General features: G+C 48.9%; 1 protein-coding gene across 1 annotated transcript; it reads right to left on the bottom strand.

The window, feature by feature from the left end:
• Positions 1–18,789: 18,789 nt before the first annotated feature.
• On the bottom strand, positions 18,790–19,545 carry LOC147991910 (uncharacterized). Its single transcript, XM_087538865.1, has one exon. It carries the CDS (start codon positions 19,543–19,545, stop codon positions 18,790–18,792), a length of 756 nt encoding a protein of 251 aa, XP_087394991.1.
• Positions 19,546–23,815: the final 4,270 nt, after the last annotated feature.

Raw genomic sequence — 23,815 nt, forward strand, 5'->3', positions numbered from 1 at the left:
CTAGACATACTTTAGTTCTAGATACATCCATTTCCAAAACAAGTAATTCCGAACGGAGGGAGTACTTATCGGATATTTTAGGGCGGGCCCAAGTTGCATGCATGCATGCATGCATCACGCTGATGCAGGCAGTGATGCAACGGCGCTATGATGTGCACGCTACTATCTACAGCACTTGTTGTGCTGATCATGGCTGCTCCGAAGTGGCCGGCCTTTGCAGCCTTGGTGTGCTGTGCCTGCCCGGTTTCGTCAAGTTTATCGGCGACTCTATCGTGCCTGCAGCCTCATGAGCTGGGTCGTGTCTACTAGCATGCATGGATGCAGTACGCTGACCCTTCTATCCTGTGCCGCGCTGTGAGATGCGGGCTCAAATCGGTCGGTGCTAGCTAAGGCCAGTTAGGCTAGGTTGGCCGTGCCTAGCGAGCGCATGCATACATTGGTACTTCATGAACGTTTGATGGTGTGATGTCCGGTCGATAGGATGAGCGCAAGCCGGAGACCGGGATATTTCTGGCTCTTTTCGGCCAGCCGGCGCGCGCGACGTGTCGTAGATGCAAACGAAGCCTCTCGGACGGGACAAAAATGGGAACAGGCCATGAGGCCAACTTCACCGCGCGACCCTATCTTATCTGGCCTGTCCGTTTGAGATAAAACGGATAAACGAAACGGCCCAGCGCGCGACGGCGCGGACCCGTCTTGTTCGTTTTGTGTCTGAACCGACCCATTTCGAGCGCAAACTTGCGCTAGGTTTGTGTTGTGACGGACACCAAACGGACGCGCGCCTCGTCCGCGTCGGGGCCGCGTGGCAGGCGGCTACCTACCTCCCACCTGCCCACATCAATGCGCACAAGCGGGCGGCCCCACCTGTCATCCGCACAACGAAAGGTCGCCGTCCTTCTTTAAGTGGGAAGCGTGGACGGATCGTCGTCCACACTGCCCCACGCCACCCCGCGGCCTCCTCGAAACCCGACAGCGCCTAACCCAAACCCTAGCCAAGAACTCGCCGGCCGGCCGTCAGCAGCCATGGGCCTCTGGAACTACGGCCGCAAAGGCAAGCACGACCGCGAGGCTGGTTCCTCGTCGGGACGCCGCTGCGGCTCGGTGAAGAAGGAGCCCGCGTCGCCATCGCCACCATGTCGGGCCCCCGCGCCGCCCGCGTTCTCCATCGCGCCCACGGCCGCCGGCGAGCGCGACCGGCACTACATCGAGGCGGCCGTCTGCTGCCGGTATTGGGAGACAAGGACGCCGCTGCCCTGGAGCGACGCCTACCTCCCCAATAACTGGCACATGTCGGCCGACCGCGTGCCTATCCCGCCCGTCCTGCAGAGCGGCCGTGCGTGCCGCCAGGAGATCCAGCGCCGCCTCCGCCTCCTCCCAGACGACCTCTACTACGACGAGAGGTACGCCCCCGACTCGCCATTGTGGGACACTTGGCTTCGCGATGAGCACGACGTGCGGCGGGCGTCGTTCTTTGCCGGCACGCCGACGGGGCCGCGGCGGCCACGTGAGCCCCGAGCGGCTCCCCAGGCGCGTGGGCGTACGCGGGTGCACGGCCTGACGCCCACGTCGTCGCCGTCGTCATCTCCATCGCCACCCCCACCTCCTCGCATGACGGCGGAGGAGGAGGCCCGGCTCATGGCGCGTGCGCTGGATGAAGGAAATATGCCCTAAAGGCAATAATAAAGTTATTATTTATTTCCTTATATCATGATAAATATTTATTATTCATTCTAGAATTGTATTAACCGAAAACATAATACATGTGTGAATACATAGACAAACAGAGTGTCACTAGTATGCCTCTACTTGACTAGCTCGTTAATCGAAGATGGTTATGTTTCCTAGCCATAGACATGAGTTGTCATTTGATCAACGGGATCACATCATTAGGAGAATGGTGTGATTGACTTGACCCATTCCATTAGCTTAGCACTTGATCGTTTAGTTTGTTGCTATTGCTTTCTTCATAACTTATACATGTTCCTATGACTATGAGATTATGCAACTCCCGTTTACCGGAGGAACACTTTGTGTGCTACCAAACGTCACAACGTAATTGGGTGATTATAAAGGTGCTCTACAGGTGTCTCCGAAGGTACTTGTTGGGTTGGCGTATTTTGAGATTAGGATTTGTCACTCCGATTGTCGGAGAGGTATCTCTGGGCCCTCTCGGTAATGCACATCACTTAAGCCTTGCAAGCATTGCAACTAATAAGTTAGTTGCGGGATGATGTATTACGGAACGAGTAAAGAGACTTGCCGGTAACGAGATTGAACTAGGTATTGAGATACCGACGATCGAATCTCGGGCAAGTAACATACCGATGACAAAGGGAACAACGTATGTTGTTATGCGGTCTGACCGATAAAGATCTTCGTAGAATATGTGGGAGCCAATATGAGCATCCAGGTTCCGCTATTGGTTATTGACCAGAGACATGTCTCGGTCATGTCTACCTAGTTCTCGAACCCGTAGGGTCCACACGCTTAAAGTTTCGGTGACGATTGTATTATGAGTTTATGTGATTTGATGTACCGAAGGTAGTTCGGAGTCCCGGATGAGATCGGGGACATGACGAGGAGTCTCGAAATGGTCGAGACATAAAGATCGATATATTGGACGACTATATTCGGACATCAGAAAGGTTCCGAGTGATTCGGGTATTTTTGGGGGTACCGGGGAGTTACGGGAATACGAGGAAGAAGTAATGGGCCTCATGGGCCAAGTGGTGGAAGAGAGGAGGCAGGGCGCGCGGCCCCCTAGCCCAAACCGAATTGGACTAGGGGGCCGGCCCCCTTTCCTCCTTCTCCTCCTTCTCCTTCCTTCTCCTTCTTCTCCTTCCTTTCCTCCTCCTAGTAGGAGTAGGAAAGGGGGGTCCTACTTCTACTAGTGGAGGACTCCTCCTCCTGGCGCGCCCATAGAGGGCTGGCCGGCCTCCCCCCTTGCTACTTTATATACAGGGGCAGGGGGGCACCTCTAGACACACAAGTTGATCAGTTGATCTCTCACAGCCGTGTGCGGTGCCCTCCTCCACCATATTCCACCTCGGTCATATCGTAGCGGTGCTTAGGCAAAGCCCTGCGTTGGTAGCAACATCATCACCGTCACCACGCTGTCGTGCTGACGGAACTCTCCCGTGAAGCTCTGCTGGATCAGAGTTCGCGGGACGTCATCGAGCTGAACGTGTGCTGAACTCGGAGGTGTTGTGCGTTCGGTACTTGGATTGGTCGGATCGTGAAGACGTACGACTACATCAACCGCGTTGTGCTAACGCTTCCGCTTTCGGTCTACGAGGGTACATGGACAACACTCTCCCCTCTCGTTGCTATGCATCACCATGATCTTGCGTGTGCGTAGGAATTTTTTTTGAAATTATTACGTTCCCCATTAGTGGCATCCGAGCCGGGTTTTATGCGTTGATGTTATATGCACGAGTAGAACACAAGTGAGTTGTGGACGATATAAGTCATACTGCTTACCAGCATGTCATACTTTGGTTCGGCGGTATTGTTGGATGAAGCAGCCCGGACCGACATTACGCGTACGCTTACGCGAGACTGGTTCTACCGACGTGGTTTGCACACAGGTGGCTGGCGGGTGTCAGTTTCTCCAACTTTAGTTGAACCGAGTGTGGCTACGCCCGGTCCTTGCGAAGGTTAAAACAACACCAACTTGACAAACTATCGTTGTGGTTTTGATGCGTAGGTAAGAACGGTTCTTGCTAAAGCCCGTAGCAGCCACGTAAAACTTGCAACAACAAAGTAGAGGATGTCTAACTTGTTTTTGCAGGGCATGTTGTGATGTGATATGGTCAAGACATGATGCTAAATTTTATTGTATGAGATGATCATGTTTTGTAACCGAGTTATCAGCAACTGGCAGGAGCCATATGGTTGTCTCTTTATTGTATGCAATGCAATTGCGTTGTAATGCTTTACTTTATCACTAAGCGGTAGCGATAGTCGTGGAAGCATAAGATCGGCGAGACGACAACGATGCTACGATGGAGATCAAGGTGTCGCGCCGGTGACGATGGTGATCATGACGGTGCTTCAGAGATGGAGATCACAAGCACAAGATGATGATGGCCATATCATATCACTTATATTGATTGCATGTGATGTTTACCTTTTATGCATCTTATCTTGCTTTGATTGACGGTAGCATTATAAGATGATCTCTCACTAAATTTCAAGATAAAAGTGTTCTCCCTGAGTATGCACCGTTGCCAAAGTTCGTCGTGCCCAGACACCACGTGATGATCAGGTGTGATAAGCTCTACGTCCATCTACAACGGGTGCAAGCCAGTTTTGCACACGCAGAATACTCAGGTTAAACTTGACGAGCCTAACATATGCAGATATGGCCCCAGAACACTGAGACCGAAAGGTCGAGCGTGAATCATATAGTAGATATGATCAACATATTGATGTTCACCATTGAAAGCTACTCCATTTCACGTGATGATCGGTTATGGTTTAGTTGATTTGGATCACGTGATCACTTAGAAGATTAGAGGGATGTCTTTCTAAGTGGGAGTTCTTAAGTAATATGATTAACTGAACTTAAATTTATCATGAACTTAGTACCTGATAGTATCTTTCTTGTCTATGTTTGATTGTAGATAGATGGCCCGTGTTGTAGTTCCGTTGAATTTTAATGCGTTCCTTGAGAAAGCAAAGTTGAAAGATGATGGTAGCAATTACACGGACTGGGTCCGTAACTTGAGGATTATCCTCATTGTTGCACAGAAGAATTACGTCCTGGAAGCACCGCTAGGAGCCAGGCCTGCTGCTGGAGCAACACCAGATGTTATGAACGTCTGGCAGAGCAAAGCTGATGACTACTCGATAGTTCAGTGTGCCATGCTTTACGGCTTAGAATTGGGACTTCAACGACGTTTTGAACGTCATGGAGCATATGAGATGTTCCAAGAGTTGAAGTTAATATTTCAAGCAAATGCCCGGATTGAGAGATATGAAGTCTCCAATAAATTCTATAGCTGCAAGATGGAGGAGAATAGTTCTGTCAGTGAACATGTACTCAAAATGTCTGGGTATCATAATGACTTGACTCAACTGGGAGTTAATCTTCCTGTTGATAGTGTCATTGACAGAGTTCTTCAATCACTGCCACCAAGCTACAAGAGCTTCGTGATGAACTATAACATGCAAGGGATGGATAAGACAATTCCCGAGCTCTTCGCAATGCTAAAAGCTGCGGAGGTAGAAATCAAGAAGGAGCATCAAGTGTTGATGGTCAACAAGACCGCCAGTTTCAAGAAAAGGGGCAAAGGGAAGAAGAAGGGGAACTTCAAGAAGAACAGTAAGCAAATTACTGCTCAGGAGAAGAAACCCAAATCTGGACCTAAGCCTAAAACTGAGTGCTTCGACTGCAAGCAGACTGGACACTGGAAGCGGAACTTCCCCAAGTATTTGGCAGATAAAAAGGATGGCAAGGTGAACAAAGGTATATGTGATATACATGTTATTGATGTGTACCTTACTAGAGCTCGCAGTAGCACCTGGGTATTTGATACTGGTTCTGCTGCTAACATTTGCAACTCGAAACAGGGACTATGGATTAAGCGAACACTGGCAAAGGACAAGGTGACAATGTGCGTGGGAAATGGTTCCAAAGTCGATGTGATCGCGGTCGGCACGCTACCTCTACATCTACCTTCGGGATTAGTTTTAGACCTAAATAATTGTTATTTGATGCCAGCGTTGAGCATGAACATTATATCTGGATCTTGTTTGATGCGAGACGGTTATTCATTTAAATCAGAGAATAATGGTTGTTCTATTTATATGAGTAATATCTTTTATGGTCATGCACCCTTGAAGAGTGGTCTATTTTTGATGAATCTCGATAGTAGTGATACACATATTCATAATGTTGAAACCAAAAGATGCAGAGTTGATAATGATAGTGCAACTTATTTGTGGCACTGCCGTTTAGGTCATATCGGTGTAAAGCGCATGAAGAAACTCCATACTGATGGACTTTTGAAATCACTTGATTATGAATCACTTGGTACTTGCGAACCGTGCCTCATGGGCAAGATGACCAAAACGCCATTCTCCGGTACTATGGAGAGAGCAACGGATTTGTTGGAAATCATACATACAGATGTATGTGGTCCGATGAATATTGAGGCTCGTGGCGGATATCATTATTTTCTCACCTTCACAGATGATTTAAGCAGCTATGGGTATATCTACTTAATGAAACATAAGTCTGAAACATTTGAAAAGTTCAAAGAATTTCAGAGTGAAGTTGAAAATCATCGTAACAAGAAAATAAAGTTTCTACGGTCTGATCGTGGAGGAGAATATTTGAGTTACGAGTTTGGTCTACATTTGAAACAATGCGGAATAGTTTCGCAACTCACGCCACCCGAAACACCACAGCGTAATGGTGTGTCCGAACATCGTAATCGTACTTTACTAGATATGGTGTGATCTATGATGTCTCTTACTGATTTACCGCTATCGTTTTGGGGTTATGCTTTAGAGACGGCTGCATTCACGTTAAATAGGGCACCATCGAAATCCGTTGACACGACGCCTTATGAACTGTGGTTTGGCAAGAAACCAAAGTTGTCGTTTCTGAAAGTTTGGGGCTGCGATGCTTATGTGAAAAAGCTTCAACCTGATAAGTTCGAACCCAAATCGGAGAAATGTGTCTTCATAGGATACCCGAAGGACACTGTTGGGTACATCTTCTATCACAGATCCGAAGGCAAGACTTTCGTTGCTAAGAATGGATCCTTTCTAGAGAAGGAGTTTCTCTCGAAAGAAGTGAGTGGGAGGAAAGTAGAACTTGATGAGGTAACTGTACCTGCTCCCTTATTGGAGAGTAGTACATCACAGAAACCGGTTTCTGTGACACCTACACCAATTAGTGAGGAAGGTAATGATAATGATCATGAAACTTCAGATCAAGTTAATACCGAACCTCGTAGATCAACCAGAATAAGATCCGCACCAGAGTGGTACGGCAATCCTGTTCTGGAAATCATGCTACTAGATCATGATGAACCTACGAACTATGAAGAAGTGATGGTGAGTCCAGATTCCACAAAATGGCTAGAAGCCATGAAATCTGAGATGGGATCCATGTATAAGAACAAAGTGTGGACTTTGGTTGACTTGCCCGTTGATCGGCAAGCAATTGAGAATAAATGGATCTTCAAGAAGAAGACTGACGCTGGTGGAAATGTTACTGTATACAAAGCTCGACTTGTTGCAAAAGGTTTTCGACAAGTTCAAGGGATTGACTACGATGAGACCTTCTCACTCGTAGCGATGCTTAAGTCTGTCCGAATCATGTTAGCAATTGCCGCATTTTATGATTATGAAATTTGGCAAATGGATGTTAAAATTGCATTCCTGGATGGATTTCTGGAAGAAGAGATGTATATGATGCAGCCGGAAGGTTTTGTCGATCCAAAGGGAGCTAACAAAGTGTGCAAGCTCCAGCGATCCATTTATGGACTGGTGCAAGCCTCTCGGAGTTGGAATAAATGCTTTGATAGTGTGATCAAAGCATTTGGTTTTGTACAGACTTTTGGAGAAGCTTGTATTTACAAGAAAGTGAGTGGGAGCTCTGTAGCATTTCTGATATTATATGTGGATGACATATTATTGATTGGAAATGATATAGAATTTCTGGATAGCATAAAGGGATATTTGAATAAGAGTTTTTCAATGAAAGACCTTGGTGAAGCTTCTTATATATTAGGCATTAAGATCTATAGAGATAGATCAAGACGCTTAATTGGACTTTCACAAAGCACATACCTTGACAAAGTTTTGAAGAAGTTCAAAATGGATCAGGCAAAGAAAGGGTTCTTGCCTGTGTTACAAGGTGTGAAGTTGAGTAAGACTCAATGTCCGACCACCGCAGAAGATAGAGAGAAAATGAAAGATGTTCCCTATGCTTCAGACATAGGCTCTATCATGTATGCAATGCTGTGTACCAGACCTGATGTGTGCCTTGCTACAAGTCTAGCATGGAGGTACCAAAGTAATCCTGGAGTGGATCACTGGACAGCGGTCAAGAACATCCTGAAGTACCTGAAAAGGACTAATGATATGTTTCTCGTATATGGAGGTGACAAAGAGCTCATCGTAAATGGTTACGTTGATGCAAGTTTTGACACTGATCCGGACGATTCTAAATCGCAAACCGGATATGTGTTTATATTGAACGGTGGAGCTGTTAGTTGGTGCAGTTCTAAACAAAGCGTCGTGGCGAGATCTACATGTGAAGCGGAGTACATAGCTGCTTCGGAAGAAGCAAATGAAGGAGTCTGGATGAAGGAGTTCATATCCGATCTAGGTGTCATACCTAATGCATCGGGTCCAATGAAAATCTTTTGTGACAATACTGGTGCAATTGTCTTGGCGAAGGAATCCAGATTTCACAAGAGAACCAAGCACATCAAGAGACGCTTCAATTCCATTCGGGATTTAGTCCAAGTGGGAGACATAGAAATTTGCAAGATACATACGGATCTGAATGTTGCGGACCCACTGACTAAGCCTCTTCCACGAGCAAAACATGATCAGCACCAAGGCTCCATGGGTGTTAGAATCATTACTGTGTAATCTAGATTATTGACTCTAGTGCAAGTGGGAGACTGAAGGAAATATGCCCTAGAGGCAATAATAAAGTTATTATTTATTTCCTTATATCATGACGTCAGCTCGCAATATAGGGCCGTGGTGGAACATCCCCTTCTCATCGACGACTTCTTTCATGATGATCGTCGCAATGTCGCTTTGGATGCGAAAGAAGTCATCTCTGAGTTTATAATCCGCTTCTCCATGAGATTCTAGCCACTTGTAGATATGATCATCATTTCTGCTTCTCATGGGAAGCTTTTGGTGATCCGTGTTGAACTGAATCATGAGATGGAGGATGTACAATCCATCCTTCTTGCTTGGTTTTGGGACTTGGATGCAGGAGAAGTTAATTTTATGCGCGAAACCCATCTTCTTGTTCCTTTGTTTCTTGATTTGCATGTGGCCACCTCTAAAGCTGAAGCCTTGGAGGGCATCATCTAGAATATTCATTATGTGGGTGTAGTCTTTTTTCTCGTAGTCTCTGGAAGGGTCAAAATACACGGCGTGGGAGACTTGCGGATAAAGAATAATAAGGACGGCGCACCCGTTGCTGCGGGGAAAAGACACCTCAAATTATTCCCCATAGAGAGAGAAGGAATGATTGAAATGTATGAAAGGGTTGTTCGAAACTGACTTACTTTGGATGATAAGGCACGAGGACAATTTCCCGGTCCTTATTCTGTACCATGAAGTTTTGGAGGTAGTCCCTAGCAGTTTCACGCTCAAAGTCGCCGAGACTCAAGAAAGACTCGTGCATGTAGTACGGATCCGCCACACAGATTTGCGAGACTTCTTCATTGTTCACGACAGAGCTCATATGTAGCGCAAAAAGGCGGACGATTGTAAAATCGAGCCGCCTTGTCAGAAACATCTCAAAGATATGGTCAAACCGCAGGAAGAACACCTCCGCGGGCCGTGTCTCGACATAGCACTTCCCCTCAGGCACACGAGCCGCGTATGTCGGATATCCTGGATCCTTTGAGGCTAGTAGGCTTTTCTCAGTCGACAGCACATGGTCGTGCAGTCTCCTGAGATCCCCTGATAGTGCCTCCAGCGGTTTCGGCGGTAGCATCGGCTCGCCCGTGAGATGGAACATGGCCGCACCTTTCACGGGTACACGCTCTTCAGAATGCATCGTTTGGCTGCTATGTGCTCTGTTGTTTGGAGGCAGCTATCTTCCCTGATCTCTTTCTCTCCTTTTTCTTGGGCACACCTTCCAGACCCTTCCTTAACCCCTGCCCCAGTGTTCCCGGGCTAAGTACTGTACGACCCTCGCGCTGGGATAGTTGAGCCTGTGTTGAGGCGGCATCTTCAGGCATGTCCTGTGAGGATTTCATGAAGAGAGACTTTTTGCAATCCGTGCTACGACCTTCCTGCCCGGGCATATCATCCATATCCTCATTAGCAAGCTGATAGCCCGATTCGTCATATGGTTGAATCATCAATTCTATGTCACAGTCATACGCGTTTGTATTGAGGAAATCCATAGGGTCGACCTCCGTCTCATCATCCATTCTCTGTTCTACAGGACAAATTACATCAGCCAGCACTATTGCACCCCCTTCATCATGTCGTCCGCCGCTCTCACCCGGCACTACAGGAGCTGGTAATTGCGTAGGCGGGGTGGTGGTCTCCGCACATGCTTGTTGATGTGTGGTTATTGGTGTGCTCTCGGCCGGCTCCAGACGAATAAGATTCTTCGGCCATAGCAGCACCCAACCCTTGCAGCTTCCAATCCACGGCGGGGTCTCGTCGTCCGCTCCCACATGCTGTACTGGAGGAGGCAAATCCTCGTGCCCCGATTTCACAGTGGACAAGCTAACCCTGAAGTGCCCAGCAGGGATCGGCTGGTTGTGGAACGTGGGTTGCAAGGGGTCCATTATCATCCCCTTTCCCACGTCCACCTTCTGGCCTTTGATCAAGTAGAGTATGGTGCACGGGGTTTCTTTCGCCTGCAAACACATATGTCTGTGGCGTAAAACATCCGAAAGGCAACAAAAATGGAATATTATATATATATGGTGGTGCGACATGTAATTACCGTGATGGCGTCGAGCTCAGCCAAAGACGAAGGCCCACCGAGCGCGCCAGAGACTGAGGACGGGCTGCTATGAGCGGGAGCGGCTGCGAGAGGAGGCCCGGTTGCGTGGACAAGTGATGGTGCAATGATGTTGTTGTTCATGGAGTTGCTCCCGTTGAAACTGGGTAACGGGAAATCATGTATCGTCTTGTCTGGATTTTCCTTCGTCCAGTTGATGATAACTGGAACCAACTTAGTAGCGAAATCATTTCTGCAGGCAGTTACAGCTGCATTGACTGCCTGCTATAACAACTCATATTTGTCCTCGGCTGCTTTTTTCGCGTCCTCAGCTGCTTTTTTCTCGACCGCAAGCTTCACCTTCGCGTCGATGTCCGCCTGACTAAACTTCTTTTTCTGCTTCTTGGCCTTCGGGCCCTCGTTGTAAAACACCTTCCACGTGGCGCCATCTCCAGCGCCGTGTACACGACCATATTGCGGCCGCTGGCCCAAAGGGAGTCCCTTAAGTTCGTTCAAGGCCCAGTTGAGAGGGGTGTCCCACTTGGGCCTCATCGGAGAAGTAGGGTTTTCGGCTCCAAGCTGGTGTTGCTCTCCAGTATTCTAATCAATTTCCTCGTGATCTTGTCCGTGTAAAAACCTTTTTCTCCTTGTCCCACTTGTAGCGGGCCCTGATGAAGTCATGCTCCAAGGGGTTGGTGAACTTCGCGAAGGGGTCTGGGAGACCCGCGGCTTCACGTTTCGCGTCCTCCTTATCCCATATGGGCCTTTTACCGAGGTAGCCATGGCTTCCGAGGCGATGCTTCCCCGTGTTCCTTTGTTGAAGGCTCTTGAATTTCGCAGCCTTAGCCTTGGCGTCCACAGTAGCGCAAGTGTCCTTGAACTTTTCAAACTCCTCTTCCGTAAGTGTCGGATTTTCCTCCAGAATCTTGGACAGGGGTTCCTCAGCCTCAATAGCTCATTTCACCCTCGATTTCCAGGAGGCCAAATCATTGCTGAACATGCCCATGGCGTGATTGTTAATCTTTTTCATCTTCGGATCATCCCACGGTTGTTCTATGTTAACATCCCGATCGGGGAACTTGAATCTCTTGTGCAACTTCGTTAGGAACAACTGTGTCAAATGTTCTTTACTCCTTAAGTCATCGTCATTGATGCTCGCGCATTCCCGTAGGATGCATCCTACTTGGTTCCCATAGCACTTGCGAGGTTCTTCCGGCTCTAATGGCTCAAACTTGTCAGGTGCCATCTTTGTGATCACAAGTCGTCCAATCCCTAGTTTGTTAGGTTTTCGTATCCTCTGCTTCTTATGCCTCTTTTCGGTACCGGCATCGGCGCCGGTATCTTCCCCGACGGTAACTTCCCCACCCGTCTCGGCGCCACCATCGGTGTCGGCGCCGTCGGTGTCGGTGTCGGCGTCAGTACCATCATCGAGGCAGACCTGCAAACCTTGCTTCGCAGTCAAAAAGTCGAGGTAGTCTTGTTCACCCTCATAATCCATCTCGTCTGCATCTTGGTCAGAAGGCCCAGTTTCTTCGTTGTTCGACATGTTTCATATGATTAAGTGTCCTCATTTATTTCTAAAAGTATGAATAAATGAGAAATGAGATAAAAAAGAAATCTATGTGCCAGCACTCGATATGCCAACTATGTAGCACAAATCATGCCTTTATTCACGGGAAATTTCGGCATGACCTTTGCTAAAAAAATGGACATATCGAGCGCCTGAAATTCACCGGAACGGAAATGAATCAACATTCCGGCGTAACATAGGTAACTCGGATCATTTACCAAAACATGACATGTCCAAAACATGACATATCCACATATCACATGTCCAGTTCAAATTTGCATATAAATTCAGCAAATTTTGAAACCTATCTAAATTCATAACTAAATAGATAACCTAATTAACATAACTAAAACCTAAGTAAATTAATCCTAGCTAGCAGAGAAAGAGAGGGGGGTGGTTTACAGAGGGTGCAGGGCGAGGAGGCAAGCCCGACGACGGCCGAGGTTGGGAGGGGAGTAAGCAGAGGAGGGAGGCGTGGGCCGACGGGTCGGGGGCGAGCGTCGGCGCCGGGGGCGAGCGCGCCTGGGTCGGGGGCGGCGGGGTCGGGGGCGAGCGCGCCGGGGTCGGGCGCGGCAGGGTCGGGGGCGAGCGCGCCGAGGTCGGGGCGGGCGCGGCGGTGCGACGGGGCCGGGGAAGAGAGAGTGGGGATTTGGGGGAAAAGAGGCGGGATGAAGCAGGGAGAGGGAGAATTTTGGGTTAAGTGGATGTAGCAGTAGCGCGTTTACATGAAACGCGCTACTACTATTACGAGCAGCTATAGCGATTTTCTGCAGAAACCGCTACTGCTACCTTGACTAGTTGTAGCTCTTTTTCACTAAAGCGCTACTGCTATAACCAGTTTCCCTTTTTTTCTTTTCCTCGGCATAATAGGAACATATATATTACATCATTGGACCCTTGCATAATAATGGCTAAGTGTGGATACAAAATAGGAACATATATATATTACATCATTGGACCCATGCATAATAATGGCTAATTAAGTGTGTATACAAAATAGGAACATATATTTCCATTTTCCAAAAGCATGAAATATTAATCACACCTCTATCTCGAGATCGAGCACACAGTGGAGATGATGATGTAGGGAGGTCAAAAGTGCACAAAGCTCTTCTTGACAAAGAAAGATCTAGTTAGGGGGCAAATAGGTCACTTAACTAAATGCTACATCTACCTAGCTTGCTAATTTGGGAGGAGACAACTTCAACTAGTGGAGGGGGGAGGAAAAACAGAAAGGAGATGAATTAATGGAGGTGGTGTAGTTATAGCTAGGAGTAATGAAGAGAGAGAAAGGTAGGTAGAAGAGGGAGAGTAATGGGGGAGAAGTATTGAGGAAGAAGAAGAGTGAGAGAGGGAGGATGTGGGATGTAGGGGAAAGGGAGGAGAGGAGATGGGGAGGGGAGGTGGAAAAGGTGGTGGGTGCTGCGTCTTAGCAGTAGCGCGGGAGAGAAAGCGCGCTGCTGCTAAGAGCGTAGCAACAGCGCGCTTTCCTGTCACGCGCTACTGCTAAACGGGCCAACCATGTGCACAATTTCAAAATTAGCAGCAGCGAGGTGACAAAAAAGCGCGCTGCTACTATGGCATTAGCAGCAGCGCGCTCCCTGGCGCCGCGCTACTGGTAAACTTATGTGGTTGTGTACTGTCGGTGAATTTTTGTAGCAGCGCGGTTTAAGCGTCACGCGCTACTGCTAAGTTTGCACCAGTAGCGAGCCTTCCGTAGCCGCGCTGCTACTACTTAGCAGCAGCGCCTGTTTTTATGCCGCGCTACTGCTAAGATTCTGTGTATAAGGTTTTCCCTAATAGTGTCCGATTGTCGGAGAGGTATCTCTGGGCCCTCTTAGTAATGCACATCACTTAAGCCTTGCAAGCATTGCAACTAATAAGTTAGTTGCGGGATGATGTATTACGAAATGACTAAAGAGACTTGCCGGTAACGAGATTGAACTAGGTATTGAGATACCGACGATCGAATCTCGGGAAAGTAACATACCGATGACAAAGGGAACAACGTATGTTGTTATGCGGTCTGACCGATAAAGATCTTCGTAGAATATGTGGGAGCCAATATGAGCATCCAGGTTCCGCTATTGGTTATTGACCAGAGACATGTCTCGGTCATGTCTACCTAGTTCTCGAACCCGTAGGGTCCACACGCTTAAAGTTTCGGTGACGATTGTATTATGAGTTTATGTGATTTGATGTACCGAAGGTAGTTCGGAGTCCCGTATGAGATCGGGGACATGACGAGGAGTCTCGAAATGGTCGAGACGTGAAGATCGATATATTGGACGACTATATTTGGACATCGGAAAGGTTCCGAGTGATTCGGATATTTTCGGAGGTACCGGGGAGTTACAGAAATACGAGGAAGAAGTAATGGGCCTCATGGGCCAAGTGGTGGAAGAGAGGACGCAGGGCGCGCAGCCCCCCTAGCCCAAACCGAATTGGACTAGGGGGCCGGCCCCCTTTCCTCCTTCTCCTCCTTCTCCTTCCTTCTCCTTCTCCTCCTTCCTTTCCTCCTCCTAGTAGGAGTAGGAAAGGGGGACTCCTCTAGCCCCCTTTCCTACTCCTACTAGGAGGAGGACTCCTCCTCCTGGCGCGCCCATAGAGGGCCGGCCGGCCTCCCCCCTTGCTACTTTATATACAGGGGCCGGGGGGCACCTCTAGACACACAGGTGTTGGAAATATGCCCTAGAGGCAATAATAAATAAGTTATTATTATATTTCCTTGTTCATGATAATCGTTTATTATCCATGCTAGAATTGTATTGATAGGAAACTCAGATACATGTGTGGATACATAGACAACACCATGTCCCTAGTAAGCCTCTAGTTGACTGGCTCGTTGATCAATAGATGGTTACGGTTTCCTGACCATGGACATTGGATGTCATTGATAACGGGATCACATCATTAGGAGAATGATGTGATGGACAAGACCCAATCCTAAGCCTAGCACAAAGATCGTGTAGTTCGTTTGCTAAAGCTTTTCTAATGTCAAGTATCATTTCCTTAGACCATGAGATTGTGCAACTCCCGGATACCGTAGGAGTGCTTTGGGTGTACCAAACGTCACAACGTAACTGAGTGACTATAAAGATGCACTACGGGTATCTCCGAAAGTGTCTATTGGGTTGGCACGAATCGAGACTGGGATTTGTCACTCCGTGTAAACGGAGAGGTATCTCTGGGCCCACTCGGTAGGACATCATCATAATGTGCACAATGTGATCAAGGATTTGATCACGGGATGATATGTTACGAAACGAGTAAAGAGACTTGCCGGTAACGAGATTGAACAAGGTATCGGGATACCGACGATCGAATCTCGGGCAAGTATCGTACCGCTAGACGAAGGGAATTGTATACGGGATTGATTAAGTCCTCGACATCGTGGTTCATCCGATGAGATCATCGTGGAACATGTGGGAGCCAGCATGGGTATCCAGATCCCGCTGTTGGTTATTGACCGGAGAGTCATCTCGGTCATGTCTGCATGTCTCCCGAACCCGTAGGGTCTACACACTTAAGGTTCGGTGACGCTAGGGTTATAGAGATATTAGTATGCGGTAACCCGAAAGTTGTTCGGAGTCCCGGATGAGATCCCGGACGTCACGAGGAGTTCCGGAATGGTTCGGAGGTAAAGAATTATATATAGGAAGTGCTATTTCGGCCATCGGGACAAGTTTCGGGGTCACCGGTATTGTACCGGAACCACCGGAAGGGTCCCGGGGGTCCACCGGGTGGGGCCACCTGCCCCGAGAGGCCACATGGGCTGTAGGGGGTGCGCCTTGGCCTATATGGGCCAAGGGCACCAGCCCCTAGAGGCCCATGCGCCAAAGGGACAAGAGGAGGGGAGAGTCCTAAAGGGGGAAGGCACCTCCGAGGTGCCTTGGGGAGGATGGACTCCTCCCCCCCTTGGCCGCACCTTTCCTTGGAGGAAGGGGCAAGGCTGCGCCCTCCCCCTCTCCCTTGGCCCTATATATAGTGGGGGGAAGGGAGGGCAACCATACCTAAGCCCTGGCGCCTCCCTCTCCCTCCCATGACACATCTCCCTCCTCCCGCAGCGCTTGGCGAAGCCCTGTTGGAATCCCGCTACTTCCACCACCACGCCGTCGTGCTGCTGGATCTCCATCAACCTCTCCTTCCCCCTTGCTGGATCAAGAAGGAGGAGACGTCGCTACTCCGTACGTGTGTTGAACGCGGAGGTGCCGTCCGTTCGGCGCTAGGATCATCGGTGATTTGGATCACGACGAGTACGACTCCATCAACCCCGTTCTCTTGAACGCTTCCGCGCGCGATCTACAAGGGTATGTAGATCCACTCCTCCCTCGTTGCTAGATGACTCCATAGATAGATCTTGGTGACACGTAGGAAAATTTTGAATTTATGCTACGTTTCCCAACAACAAGTTGATCAGTTGATCTCTCCCAGCCGTGTGCGGTGCCCCCCTCCACCATATTCCACCTCGGTCATATCGTAGCGGTGCTTAGCGAAGCCCTGCGTCGGTAAGAACATCATCACCGTCACCACGGCGTCATGCTGACGGAACTCTCCCGTGAAGCTCTGCTGGATCGGAGTTCGCGGGACATCATCGAGCTGAACGTGTGCTGAACTCGGAGGTGCCGTGCGTTCGGTACTTGGATCGGTCGGATCGTGAAGATGTACGACTACATCAACCGCGTTGTGCTAACTCTTCCGCTTTCGGTCTACGAGGGTACGTGGACAACACTCTCCCCTCTCGTTGCTATGCATCACCATGATCTTGCGTGTGCGTAGGAATTTTTTTGAAATTACTACGTTCCCCATCACTGGAGGACTCCAAGCACACGCACGACGAGCGGCAATGGGCAGACCTCGAGGAGACGATGGACCTCTCCGCGGCCGGCGATGTTGCCATCCCCGAGCTGGAGATGGCGCCGAAGGAGGAGGTGGTGGAGGAGCCACCGGTGGCCGCGTTCCACCCTGACCTGGTGGGTGAGGGGTGGACCTGGTCATGCTCCGCTGAGAAGATGGCGGCCGCCCTGGGGGCCGTGAACTGGTGCCCCACGCCGCCGCGGTCGCCGGAGCGGGAGGCCTCGCCTCGGGAGGAGGTGGTGCAGGCACCGGCCACCTTCCAGCCCGCCGCCCCCGTGCACCACAGACCGCCGGCCCACCTGTGGACGCCGCCGGACTACGTCGACCTCGTCAACGACGACGACGACACCGGCGGCCAGTGAAGACGACGACGACGACCACAGCATTGACGGGCGCGGCAGGAGCGCGCGGGAGGCGTTTTTTATTTTGATTTTATGTTGATTATGAAACTGGGTCGTTTAAGTGGACTGAGAAACTGGGCCGTTTTGTGGCCGTAACCCCTATATATGTTTTATGTTTTTTTAACTGCGTTTATTTACTTTTTTAGTTATTTTATTTAAGTATTTTAATTTTTTTATTCACGTCCACCGAGACATGTTTTGAGGTGCGGCCGCGCGTTAGACGCACCCACGACTCATCAGACAAACGCTGACATGAACGAATCCATTGACACCCCAAAAGAACAAAATCCGGTCAAACCAGACTTTTGTTTGAGGTCGCGTGCGATGGAGTTGGCCTGAGGTCCGTCGTCAAATCACATCGAGACGGATAGATTTTTCTCATAATCGGCTTGTAGTGATGGGACATGCAGAGCCACGGAGCATGGAGGGGTGCGGCCTCTACCTCGTGCTTCATGCCAGTTGTGGGTGGGTGACCTGACTGATGATGGGATATGATTAATCTGGCTGGGAAAAGGCGAACCGGGGGATGTGAAGCTGGTCGATGGAGAAGCATGGTGGAAGGAGGTAATAGTAGGAATATTTTTTAAGATGTTATTTTATTTTTACGAAATTGCAAAACAATATACTCATTTTAAGATATTTCAGTTACGTTACCCTGTCGTTCACGTCCAGGCCGAAGAGTGACTCTTCGGCTGAGCCATGAGGCCAACTCCACCGCGCGACCCCAAACGGACGTCCGTTTTGTCTGGATTCTATCCGTTTGGGTAGCGATTTGGGGTCGTGTCCGGGCGTGTCCTGAGTGCGGTGGCCGTGCACCCAGCGCGCGGACGCATCCTTTTGCCCTATCCTGTCCGTCAAGGCCAAAAATGCCCAAATTTTCATCAAAACTAGTTTAAAACCCAAATATTTGTGTGAAAATTAAAATAGGTTTACAACCCAATTGAAATTGTCTTTAATAAAATATTTTTACAACAAATCGAAATTGTCTTGACTAAACATAAAATGAACCAATACATCTATCGGTTGCCAATGTGATCCCACACGTGCTCAACCAAGTCATTTTGAAGATTCAAATGAGTGTGGCAATCACGCATCTCACGATGGAATTGAGCAAACTGTTCAAATGTGGCCGGGTCTTGGTGCAGGGGCTCAATATTTTCACCTTGATAGTCAAATCCTTGGTCGAAGATACTCTCATCACGCTCGTCCTCGACGATCATGTTGTGCATGATCACACAAGCAGTCATCACCTCCCAAAGCTTCCTTTCATCCCATGACAATGCAGGATTTCAAACGATACCCCACCGGGATTGAAGCATACCAAAAGCACATTCCACATCCTTTCTAACACTCTCTTGCATTTGGGCAAATCTCTTTCTCTTCTCATCTTGGGGTTTCGAGATTGTCTTCACAAAATTTGGCCACTGAGTATATATACCATCTGCTAGATAGTATCCCTTGTTGTAATGGTGGTCGTTGATCTCAAAGTTGACAGGTGGGGAGTGGCCTTCTGCAAGCCTCGCGAAGACTGGAGAACGCTGCAACACGTTGATATCATTGTGAGAACATGCCATGCCGAAGAAAGAATGCCATATCCAAAGATCCTGTGATGCCACCGCTTCTAATATGACAGTGCACGCCTTGACATGCCCTTTGTACTGGCCCAACCAAGCAAATGGACAGTTCTTCCACTCCCGGTGCATACAATCTATGCTGCCAAGCATACCTGGAAAGCCTGTAGCTGCGTTGGTCGCCAACAATCTCTCTGTATCAGCGGCAGTTGGCTGCCTCAAGTACTCTGGGCCAAACACCTCGATCACAGCCTGGCAAAACTTGTACATTGACATCAGACATGTTGTCTCACTCATACGCACATACTCATCCACCAAATTGCCTGGAATTCCATATGCAAGCATGCAGATGGCCGCGGTGCATTTCTGGTAAGAGGAGAATCCAAGCTTGCCAAGGGCATCCGTCTTGCACTCGAAGTATGGGTCATGATCAACCACTCCCTCTCGGATACGATTGAACACATGCCTTGCCATTCGAAAACGGCAACGGAATTTATCCGGCTTGAAGAGCGGGGTGTTGGCAAAGTAATCGGCATAGAGCAGGGCGTGCCCTCTCTCCCTGTTGCGGTTCAGGTTGGGAGCACGGCCAGGGAGTGACTCCCTGTACCGAGGAAGCTACCGTTGAATGTGGTCGTGAACGACCAGTGCAGCCACCACAATATCTTCATCATCCGACAATGAATCGTCCGATGAACAAAAAAAGTGATGGAAGAAAAACTCGTCTCCACTGTCCATACATTTGTGGGAAAAATGCCGAACACCTTGCGGGTGTGGTGGCGAAGAGGCCGTGATGATCACCTCGACGCAGCAGGGGTGGTTGCCAGCCGGCTACTGGCCGCTGTGGAGCTCTCGTCGGGAGCTGCCGAGGACGCCGTGCTGCGTCGCCGGCGGTCCTGTCCCCTCTCTGTTGGAAATATGCCCTAGAGGCAATAATAAAAGTATTATTATTATATTTCTTTGTTCATGATAATTGTCTTTATTCATGCTATAACTGTATTATCCAAAAATCGTAATACACGTGTGAATACATAGACCATAATATGTCCCTAGTAAGCCTCTAGTTGACTAGCTCGTTGATCAACAGATAGTCATGGTTTCCTGGCTATGGACATGGGATGTCATTGATAACGGGATCACATCATTAGGAGAATGATGTGATGGACAAGACCCAATCCTAAGCATAGCACAAGATCGTGTAGTTCGTTTGCTAGAGCTTTTCCAATGTCAAGTATCTTTTCCTTTGACCATGAGATCGTGTAACTCCCGGATACCGTAGGAGTGCTTTGGGTGTACCAAACGTCACAACGTAACTGGGTGACTATAAAGGTGCACTACAGGTATCTCCAAAAGTGTCTGTTGGGTTGACACGGATCGAGACTGGGATTTGTCACTCCGTATGACGGAGAGGTATCACTGGGCCCACTCGGTAATGCATCATCAAAATGAGCTCAAAGTGACCAAGTGTCTGGTCACGGGATCATGCATTGCGGTACGAGTAAAGTGACTTGCCGGTAACGAGATTGAACGAGGTATTGGGATACCGACGATCGAATCTCGGGCAAGTAACATACCGATTGACAAAGGGAATTGTATACGGGGATGATTGAATCCTCGACATCGTGGTTCATCCGATGAGATCATCGTGGAGCATGTGGGAGCCAACATGGGTATCCAGATCCCGCTGTTGGTTATTGACCGGAGAGTCGTCTCGGTCATGTCTGCCTGTCTCCCGAACCCGTAGGGTCTACACACTTAAGGTTAGGTGACGCTAGGGTTGTAGGGATATGTATATGCAGTAACCCGAATGTTGTTCGGAGTCCCGGATGAGATCTCGGACGTCACGAGGAGTTCTGGAATGGTCTGGAGGTAAAGAATTATATATAGGAAGTGCTGTTTCGGCCATCGGGACAAGTTTCGGGGTCACCGGTATTGTACCGGGACCACCGGAAGGGTCCCGGGGGCCCACCGGGTGGGGCCACCTGCCCTGGGGGGCCACATGGGCTGTAGGGGGTGCGCCTTGGCCTACATGGGCCAAGGGCACCAGCCCCAATAGGCCCATGCGCCTAGGGTTTCCATAGGGGAGGAGTCCCACTAGTGGAAGGCACCCCTAGGTGCCTTGGGGGGGAGGGAAACCTCCCCTTGGCCGCCGCCCCCTAGGAGATTGGATCTCCTAGGCCGGCGCCCCCCCTTGGCCGCCGCCCCCTAGGAGATTGGATCTCCTAGACACGCCTTTGGTTGCCTCCTTCTCCCTCTCCAACACCTCCTCCTCCATAGTGCTTGGCAAAGCCCTGACGGAGTACTGCAGCTCCATCACCACCACGCCGTCGTGCTGCTGCTGGAGCCATCTTCCTCAACCTCTCCTTTCCCCTTGCTGGATCAAGAAGAAGGAGACGTTACGCTGACCGTACGTGTGTTGAACGCGGAGGTGCCGTCCGTTCGGTGCTAGGATCTCCGGTGATTTGGATCACGTCGTGTTCGACTACATCATCCCCATTCTTTGAACGCTTCCGCTCGCGATCTACAAAGGTATGTAGATGCATCCGATCACTCGTTGCTAGATGAACTCATAGATGGATCTTGGTGAAACCGTAGGAAAATTTTTGTTTTCTGCAACGTTCCCCAACACTCTCGACGGCCAAACCTAGGATCGACGGCCAAAACTACGGTCACAGCACGGGCGTGGTGGCCGCCATGTCAAGAAGTGGTTTGGTAGGGACGGCCGGAGGCTGCGCGGTGAGGAGGTGGCCGGAGAATAGCGGCGGCGTCGGCGGCGGGGCGGGGCGAGAGAGAGAGAGGGTGGAAGCATTGGGAGCGGAGGGACTGCTAGTGTCCCCGCCAGGTGGGCCACGGGAGGGGACAAGGGCGTGCGTCCAAGCCGTCCGCGCGCGTCCGTTTCACCCCAAACCGAGCGCAAGTTTGGGCTGGGGATGGGTCGAAAACGGACAGAATCCGAACATTTGTCCGTTTGAGGCCGTGCGCTGGGCTGCGCTATTCTTCCGTTTTACCCCAAACGGACGGGGGCGGATAGGATAGGGTCGCGCGGTGAAGTTGGCCTGACCGAAGAGAAACTCTTCATCCGCGCGAAAGCCGAAGTGGTCTCTCCATTTCTACCCTGGCCAAAGAGCTATTCTTCGTAGTCCACCAGGCCGAAGAGAGCACTTCATATCATCATAGCCAACAAACATTTCGTTCAAAACATTAACTCATGTTTATCTCAGATTAGTCACAATGGGTAGTAAATTAGATTAGTAACATGTATATGTTACTAGTCTATGTATATGTTACTAGTCTATATTGCTATCTATATATTAGGGAGTAATATGTGGTGTCATGCAACACTTTCTTTATTAGATTGTAGACCCATCTTATCTTGATATGTGTGATGTTACAATAACTAACTATGTTACCATACATCTCTCTTTCCTTATTAATTACTCGTCATGTTATTTGTTTTGTTTAGAGATGTTTGATATTATCATCTATATGGGTGAAGCTAGGTTTAGATCGTTTTCATATTGTTGATAGTGATGGACAATCAGGAGGTCTTGCACTTTTTTACAACCTTTCAAATGAAGTGGTGTTAAATTATGCGTCGCCTAATTTCATTGATGGTTTTGTCATGGATGGAATCAACGTGTCATGGCGGCTGACTGGTTTTTATGGAGAGCCAAACTGGGACATGAAACACTTGTCATGGACGAATATGAGAACCCTTCATCACAACTCAACAGGACCATGGATGATCTTTGGAGATTTTAATGAGATACTAGTTGCTAGCGAGAAGGAGGGTGGAAACATCAGACCGTAACAATATATGCAGAATTTTGGAGACTGTGTGGATAATTGTGGTTTACAAGAAATCATGTCTATAGGGGACCCTTTTACTTGGAGTAGAGGTGTGATCAGAGAAAGGCTGGATAGAGCCTTATGCAATGAAAAGTGGGCTGATATTTTTCCTTATGCAGCGGTTATCCATGAACACCATGTGCATTCAGACCACAGACCAATTCTGCTAGATACAGAATATTATTCCGCAGTTATGGGACAGAAGCAAAGAGGTGAAAGAAGGTTTGAAGCAAGATGGTTGAGTGAATCTACAGTTGATGAAATTGTTAAAAGCGCCTGGGAAAGAGCGAAGCTGGCAGGGATAGGTCCTTCGCTTGCGTCCAGAACAAAGTCAGTTAAGGATGACATGTTCATTTGGGACCGTGATACACTCAAAGGTCCGAAGAAGAGAATTGATAAGTTGAAGAAAGAGCTAGAGAAGTTGAGAAGATGTACACTGACAGAAGAAGTAAGAAAATCAAGGAGGCACAAATCCTAATAGAAAACCTATTGGATCGGGAGGAGCTAGTGTGGCTGCAACGTGGACGAGCCAACTGGCTACTACATGGTGACAGAAATACATCTTATTTCCACAAAGCAGCTATAGCCCGTAAGAAAAGGAATTGTATCCGAAGATTGCTTGACGATACAGGGGTTTGGAAGGAGGAGTTGGATAATATAAACAGTATAATTACGAGTTATTTCAAAGAGCTTTTTACATCCCAGGTGACCGTACCCGATATTAATGTTTTGAGTAAAGTCCAAAGGCGAGTTTCGGAAGCAATGAATACGACCCTGATGGCGCCATACACGGCCGAGGAGGTACGGAAGGCTCTCTTTTCCATTGGAGATTTCAAGGCACCAGGACCAAATGGCCTTCACGCGGTCTTTTATAAATGGTTCTGGTCTATGTTGGGTG

The sequence above is a fragment of the Triticum urartu genome, chromosome 1A (assembly GCF_056163025.1).
Source record: "Triticum urartu cultivar PI428250 chromosome 1A, HENAU_Tu73, whole genome shotgun sequence".
Lineage (NCBI taxonomy): Eukaryota > Viridiplantae > Streptophyta > Magnoliopsida > Poales > Poaceae > Triticum > Triticum urartu.

Bases quoted from the DNA above. Each gene is read 5' to 3' on its own strand.
- LOC147991910 (XM_087538865.1), bottom strand. From the start codon at position 19,545: ATGGCAAGGCATGTGTTCAATCGTATCCGAGAGGGAGTGGTTGATCAT.